General features: G+C 41.6%; 1 protein-coding gene across 3 annotated transcripts in view; it reads left to right on the forward strand.

Annotated features, from left to right (window-relative positions):
* The window catches only part of UBASH3B (ubiquitin associated and SH3 domain containing B), a 147,164-nt gene extending 141,886 nt beyond the window's left edge, over positions 1-5,278 (forward strand). For all 3 annotated transcript variants that reach the window (XM_035009162.1, XM_035009161.1, XM_035009163.1), the window contains exon 14: positions 694-5,278. In XM_035009162.1, the coding sequence (XP_034865053.1) occupies positions 694-831 (138 nt within the window). In that variant the 3' untranslated portion in view covers positions 832-5,278. The remainder of the gene's footprint in view (positions 1-693) is intronic.
* Positions 5,279-7,479: the final 2,201 nt, after the last annotated feature.

A 7,479-nucleotide genomic window follows, 5' to 3' on the forward strand; every position in this document is an offset into this window, starting at 1 on the left:
ATTGCAGTGCTTTTCTCTTTTTTTTTTTTAAGTTTACTTATGCATCTGTGTCTACCCATTACTCTGTAAGCTGCTTGAGGGCAGAGATTTTTGTCTTGTTTATAACTGCAGCTATGGTCCCATGCACAAAAATACGTTTAGAGATGAGATGCCATGGCTCCTGACATTAGGAAGGCTACAGCTTCAGCTTTGAATATTACAGATACCCATGCCAAGAAGGGAAAAAAAATGACAAGACAAAACTGGGTGAAATATTTTTAAAAATAGCGTAATCTCTCCCATGGTCCAAATATAATTTCTGAAATGTCTGAGCTGCAATTTTAGCTTGATTCACAATTAGGAATTAACTCTGAGCACCTTAGCTTTCTGTGTGATTGTCCTCTTTCCTCCCACACTATTATACAGCAGTCTAGAAACAATTACTTAATTACACCAGGGGAGCTCACCATTTAATGAATCTTTCTGATGAATCCCCTTGCAATGTAAATACCCTTCCCTCTAGTTTGTCACTTTTATCCATTTCATTTTTCTTTATTGATTTTTGGAAGAGATGCAGGGTCTACAAAGCCCCTATCAATTCCTGTGACTCTTCCTGATTCCCAAGGGCCACCTGAAGATCTTTATGTGTAGGTCAAAGCAAAAGCATTAAACCTCTGTTTTCTATTTCCCCTTCCTTTACTACTCTGACTTCAGATTCCATACTTGGGGTTTTGTTCCTGTGAAGAACTAGGAGAAACTGGAATATGGCAGCTGACAGACCCACCTATCCTTCCTCTCACCCATGGACCAACTGGGGGCTTTAACTGGAGAGAGACCTTGCTACAAGAATAAACCATACCAGTGAACGAGAAGAAAAGGCTCTAGAAAGCCTTTGGGAGAAGTGTCTTTCTGTGTGTTTAGAAACAGTGGCAAAGTCCGCACCACCTTCTAAGCGGACAGCTCAGAACAATTTAGCAGATTTCCTTTCATGCTTGAAAGCTCTGATGACGAGACTGTGGGAATGAGAAAAAGACTTGATTCCGGGATAAAATTCATTCTCTCTGGATGCTTACCTAGCTAATAAGGCTTTCGAGAATTGTCTTCCTAAATCAAGGCACCTGCTACAGCAGAGGATGTGTTCTTCCTTCCTTCTGTACACGGCTAAGGAGTCGGAATGCTCCTAAAGGGAGCGGTCAGCCTGCTCTGAGGAGGAATGCAAGGGGAGGGAGTTATGTCCAGAATCCAGCTGGAGAGACACACCGAGCTGCCAGTTTGGGGATGGGATTTTCTTTTTAACTCCCATGTTCCAGTTAGGCAAAGCCAAGCTGAGGAATTCTTTTAAGGTCATTAGAAAACGTGCCCCTGCAGAGAGTTGTTCTTATTACACATCAGATTCTACCCTCAATATGATCCACACCCCCGTGCTGCTGGCTCAAGACACCCGCTTGACGACCCCCATCTACCCTGGTACCTACTGCCACATTTTCTCTAGAACAGCTCGCTACAGCTTTCCGCTACGGCCCCTCCCCCTTGCTTCTGTCTGTGCAATGGGGAGAGCAAGCACTTTTAGATACTCAGGAGGGAGAAAAATGTATTCAACTGTGGGAAGCAAAGAATTTGCAAAATATAAAGTGACCTGGAATTATCCGTGTTACAGCACTTCCAAATCACCATGATTTGCTTGTCTTTGCCCCTAGAGTCTAGACTGTGGTAACTGGTTAAGGATGTTGACAATTTGAAGGCATGTGTGTTCAATCCATTATTTGAGTCCACAAGAAGCTCATTCCTGTGCAATATGGATGTCTTTACAAACCATACCAAGGGTCAGGTCATTGTACACTTACAGTACCTGTCACTCATGGCAGATCACCCACCAATGCATCAATTATACCAGGGATGTATAAAGAAGTCAGGGAACTAATTTAAAGGATGACAGTCACGATTGCTGTTTGTGCTGTCATTTTTTTTATTTGTTTTTCTATAACTTAAAATATGTAGGTAGGGCTACTTAAGAAAAGGTGGGAGAGCCACGTCCTGTGGTTTCTCATCACACCTGCTTCCTGAATTCAGAGGGAGTTTATTTAAAAGAAAAATAAATGACAATCAAACTAAACATCAGTTATCGACGCGTATTTAATTTTGTGACTAGCTGACTGTCGGCAGCAGACAATGGTCTGGTGCGGTGTAGTTCACTATGTAGACTATGTGTGCAACTGAGATCCCAGACATGTAAAGAAACAGTGTAAAACAAATCAATATACGTTGCAGCACTGAATAATACATATAAAACCCGGTATATCAAAATAGATAGATCTATGCTCCTATTTGAAACTGGAATTTGAGGATTCCTAAAAAGAAGAGGAAGTAAAAGGATGCTGGCTATGTATGTTAATCAGCAGGAGGATTACAGTTGGGGGGCTTTTTTAGGCCACTTAGATATGTCATGAATTTTAGATCTTAAGAAACGAACTTGATTTCTTCTAGCATCGCACAAACATTGATCCAGCTGCTGGGTATAAAAACACTCTGTGCTGATACCACTGAGTAATAGAAATGTTTTAACCTTAAAAATGGGGGAAATATTCCCATTAAAAGAGTCTAAGAGAAAAATCACATTACTGCTGATGCAATGTCACTGCTGTTCGTTCTTCTATCTGTAATGAAATGAATCTGTTTAATCAGATCTGTAATGTTTATTAGATTCTCCACAAATTTTCATGGGCTTCCAATGTTCGGAATAATGCGTGAACACCTTACATCTGACTTCCTTGAAAACTACAGCAGTGTGTTCTGGGCGGTGTCTGTACCTGAACAGAACAGAGTTCAGGATAGGTTATCCTCTCCCTCCCTCCCAGCTATCTTGGTCCTATGATGACCGAGAGGCCAGTTTAGCTGGGCAACAATCCATTGTCCTTAGCACAATATGGACAGAGCCTTAGGCTGTCATCTGTGTGAGCAGGAGGCAGAGATCTGAAATCATTTCCTGAATAATTTAGGTGAAAAACCCTGAATTAAGGAGTTTATTCCTCTGCTTTCATTATCCAGATTGTTTATCAAAGTGGCCTGAATGACCTGAATTCACATTAAATTCTCTTTTCACTTATTCTTATTTAAAAAACTAAGACTCCAACGGAGAAATTCTTTGAAAATCATGTTGAATCTCTGTGTAATAAAAGGAATGCACGTGTATTACATGATTTTGTTTTCATCCAAAAATTCTAGGTTGACATCACAACCTGAACCTCAGCTTGGTTCTTTTTGGTCTGAGGCTGATGCTTATTAAGAACAAATGTTGGGGGCAGGGAAGAGCAGGCAGGAAGGAAGGAAGGAAGGACGGACATCAAGATAAGAAGAACCAAATGTTTCTTGCAGAGGGAAAATTTTTTTTTTTTTTTATGTAAAAAGTTGTCTGAACCGGAGATGAAATTAACTAAAGGATTTGGTCTGGGATTGAAACTCTGAAACAGTTTGCTGCTGGTCCAAGTGGGCCACATCAATCCGCTAATGCCCCAGTATTATTCATAGGTAGGACTTTGGTTTCGGTGATTTTAACATGCCATGTCTATTCCTTGTGGACTGGAATAATTGGCACATTTTAATGCACAAGCTGGGGGTCTCACTTTCCCAGGCTCTCTTCTCCATCACTGCATCGGTAGCTAGGAGCTTATTGCTTTGCCCCAGTGTGGAGTTAGAATACAGTGTTTTCCATTACATTTAGATTCATAGAATCTGAATGGCTGATTAAATGGCCATCTGATGGCTGAAAGAGGGGGGTATTTTTCACCCTGTAGTGAATGGCTTGGAGGAGTTTCTACCTTTTATTTGAATTATACTTTAACCAAAGAATTATTTTAAAATAACCTTATATTTAAAAGATGATTTTGCAGAAAATAAAAAATTAAAAAAAAAAAAAATCTCCTAGAGTGATCTCAGTTTGGTTAATCATTGTGAATAATTTTCTTGCATTTTAGGCTGACGTGGTCATTTTCCTGTCAGTGGTATTTGGATGCATATACATTGTCCTCCAACTGCACTTAGCATTACCATAAATGTATCTTTTCCACTCAACTAGCTGTGTTCATATTAAAGGAAGTCTTCTATTTCCATTACCTAGTGTCACTGGGAACTAACTGAAGAGCTGCAGTAAGAGAAGTTCCTATCTCATTGTCTTTGTAGAAAAGCATCCCTCTGTAGCAAAAAGGGAGGCATTCCTCCGTAACCTAGGCACTCTGCAACTCCAGTGTTTAATTTGAAAGCAGTGATGAATTGCTCTTTTGAATCTACTCTGAGTAATGCGTGTGTTCGAATACAGATGAACCTCCCTTAATTTTCACAGGCAGAGTCACAACTATACTGTCTGCATGAACTCAGATAATGAGGCGCGGGGTTATTTGCATTTAAATTGTAGTCCTGCACATATATGAGAACTAAGAGGCACGAGTCTAGTTGGGCTGCCTTGCAGGGGGGACGAGACTGGCCTTGGAGGGTAGGGAAAAGAGCATTTTAACATCTACTTAGGTTAATAGTCACTTTACAAAGGTGATGGGGGGATATTTTGTTCAGTGATGGCAGATGCTTTTCATGTTTAAACATAGGATTCAAATTGGATTTGCTTCTCTTTAACACTTCAACATAATGAATTTTTCCTAGGAAAGTAACTAGCTATAATGAAAATTCGAGGGAAGGAAAAAAAATGCCGCTAAAGACAGAGGAAATAACTTGATCTTTAAATACGTATAATATTATGTTCGGCGTATGTAAGTTTAAAATTATACTGAGGAGTCGTCAAACTTAATACACAATCAGCTCTTACAAATGTCTTACACAGTACCACTTAGCTGCCATTGCCCACACAAAAATCAGGATTTTGCAGCTGTTTAACTATTCTTGGACTCTGTACAGGGTACATATGTATAACGGGAAACGTGTGCTGGTTCTCGGATGGGAACGCCATCCTGAGGCATTTTGGTTATGCATTGACCATTCTCAACCTGATGTCTTTAGAGGTATATCGGTTTCCTTTTCACTTATAAGGCTATTGTATCTTTTTTATTATTATTCTATGTGATTCAGGTGTATTTATTTGAAGAAAAAGGTATGTCATTATAAGAAGGAAAACCACACGGAACTGTATTACCAGATCCTTTGTAAACTACCTGTGTTATCTGCTCTTTCCTGGCTGTGTGCTCTTCCTCTGGATGCAGCTCCCACACTGTTGTAATTAGATCATTCCATTCCATGAGCATCTCCGTTTAAGTGGTTCACAGACGATTTAATAAAGAGAAACTGTGTCCTCAGTCGGTCCAGAGCAATCTCATGTTAAGTTCTGAGTGGTCTCTATTCCTGCCATGTTTTTAGATGTTACTGTGGTCATTATTATTTCATAAATGTCCATTAAGAGTGCGATTCTTTGAAGCTCAGAGAGCCAGAGGGGCATTTGCTGCTGACGGAAATGGAAGGATGCGCCGGCAGCATTGTGGGTCTCTGGTCCCCTCTGGGGAGGCTTCTCTCTGAGTCAACCAGGTTGGAGAGGTGACACTCGCCCAGGAGTGAGAAAACATGCTCCAAAATGCTCTCATTGCCCATGTGCGAGCCTTCATCCCTCAACTGTGCTCACCTTGAGGAGGTAGGTGCACCAGGGGCCATCCATAGATTAAGAATTTGGGTAAGAGAGAGGGGAAATCCAGCACAAGCTAGGTTCCACACTACCAAAAGCCATAATAGTCCGCCCCCCACCTTTTTTTTGAGAGAGTGAGTGAGCAGGACAGGAGGAGGGGCACAGGGAGAGACTCAAGCAGACTCTCTGCTGACTGCAGAGCCCGACACAGGGCTCGATCTCACGACCCTAAGATCATGACCTGAGCTGAAATCAAGAGTCGGAGGCTCAACCCACTGAGCCACACAGACACCCCAACCCCATTTTTGAAGTAAGGATATGTTAAGCTAATAGAAGTTAGAATAAGCCATGTATGCAAATTTATACTCAGGACGCAAATGCAGGTTTTCATTGACAGAGCCAGCCATGAGCCAGGCACAGTTTCCTGCCTGAGGAAACGTAACAGCTAATGCTCACATCTGACAAAAGACCAAGCTACGTTTAGCCTTGTGGCTGGTTCTCTCGGTTGTTCTCTGCTTGACAGATTCCCAAACTCATTTTGCCCACTTGTGATGTATGTAAAAGCTGCCTGCACATGCAGAGAAAATGAATCCACATGCTTTGGATTTGTTTAAGGTGAAATCAGCAAAATGTCTTTTTTTTTTTTTAATAAGTTGAGGACCAAAAAACAGTCTTCCTTCTGAAGAAACGGAATACTTCATTTTGCCAGAAATAAATACATAAAACCCAGATGACTTGCTCCTGACCATGAAAAGCTGCAGGTTTAGATACCTGCTGGGTGCCACTGTGTTGGTGGGGCAATCCAGAAGGTCTGCGTTATCACCGGAGAAGAACCTCATGCTGTACCAGGGAAGCAGCTCTAATTCTGGCATCGGACAGAGCTGGGTTCTTATCCCGGCTTAGCCGCTTACTAGATCCCTTAAATTGTTTTCACCCGTAAAATGGGCACATGAATTTTTACAGCATGGTTGTAGGATATGGGATAATGACTATAAAATGCCTAATAGGGGGCACCTGGTTGGCTCAGTTGGTTAAACGTCTGACTCTTGGTTTCGGTTCAGGTCATGATCTCAGGGTCCTGGGATCGAGTCCAGTGTCAGGCTCTGTGCTCAGCATGGGAGTCTCCTTGTCCCTCGCCCTCTGTGCCTCCCCCTACTTGTGAGCACTCTGTCTCTAAAGTGAATAAATAAAATCTTTTAAAAAAAGATTTTCTTTTTCTCCCTCTCTCTGCGTACCACCCCCCCCACTCTCTCTCATTCCCTCTCTTAAAAAAATAAAATGCCTAATAGGACATGCTAGTAAGATACTATCTGCTAGTAAATAAACAATTGCTTTTGCTAAGGCCAAAGGAAAATCACACGTAGCCATTTTCTTATCTATGGAAAATATCAGGGACAAGGAACAAAGTAGCCTCGTTCATACTGGTATTACTTTACTACTATCCCCAGAAGTTATCTTCAGCAATAAGAGAATGTGTTGGTTGAATTCTGGGGTTTGCCTAAGAAGCTGCCTTAATGATTTACCACCTTCCTCTTAAAAGCACATTTTCGTTTGATTCTCATAATTTTACCAGGCAAGGAGAGCAGGTATTGTGAACTTGCTGTATGAAAGAAACAAAGACACGGAGGGCGTGGATTCATTCATCATTCTACAATACTGACTGAACATGATGTTCCTGGCAGGGTGGCAAGCTGGTGCTACAGTGGTAATTAAAGCAAGGTCCCCCCCGCCACCCCCTTATGGAGGAGAAAGAGACACTGAATACATAAACAAGATAATTACAGAGGTTGATCAATGTTGTCTAGGAAGAAAACTGGGTTATCCAATAGTAACTCTGGGAGGGATGTGGGGCAGGGCATACTTTACACAAGGTCGTGTGCGGT

Source organism: Mirounga leonina, unplaced genomic scaffold (assembly GCF_011800145.1).
Source record: "Mirounga leonina isolate KUSES-001 unplaced genomic scaffold, KU_Mleo_1.0 Mir_153, whole genome shotgun sequence".
NCBI lineage: Eukaryota > Metazoa > Chordata > Mammalia > Carnivora > Phocidae > Mirounga > Mirounga leonina.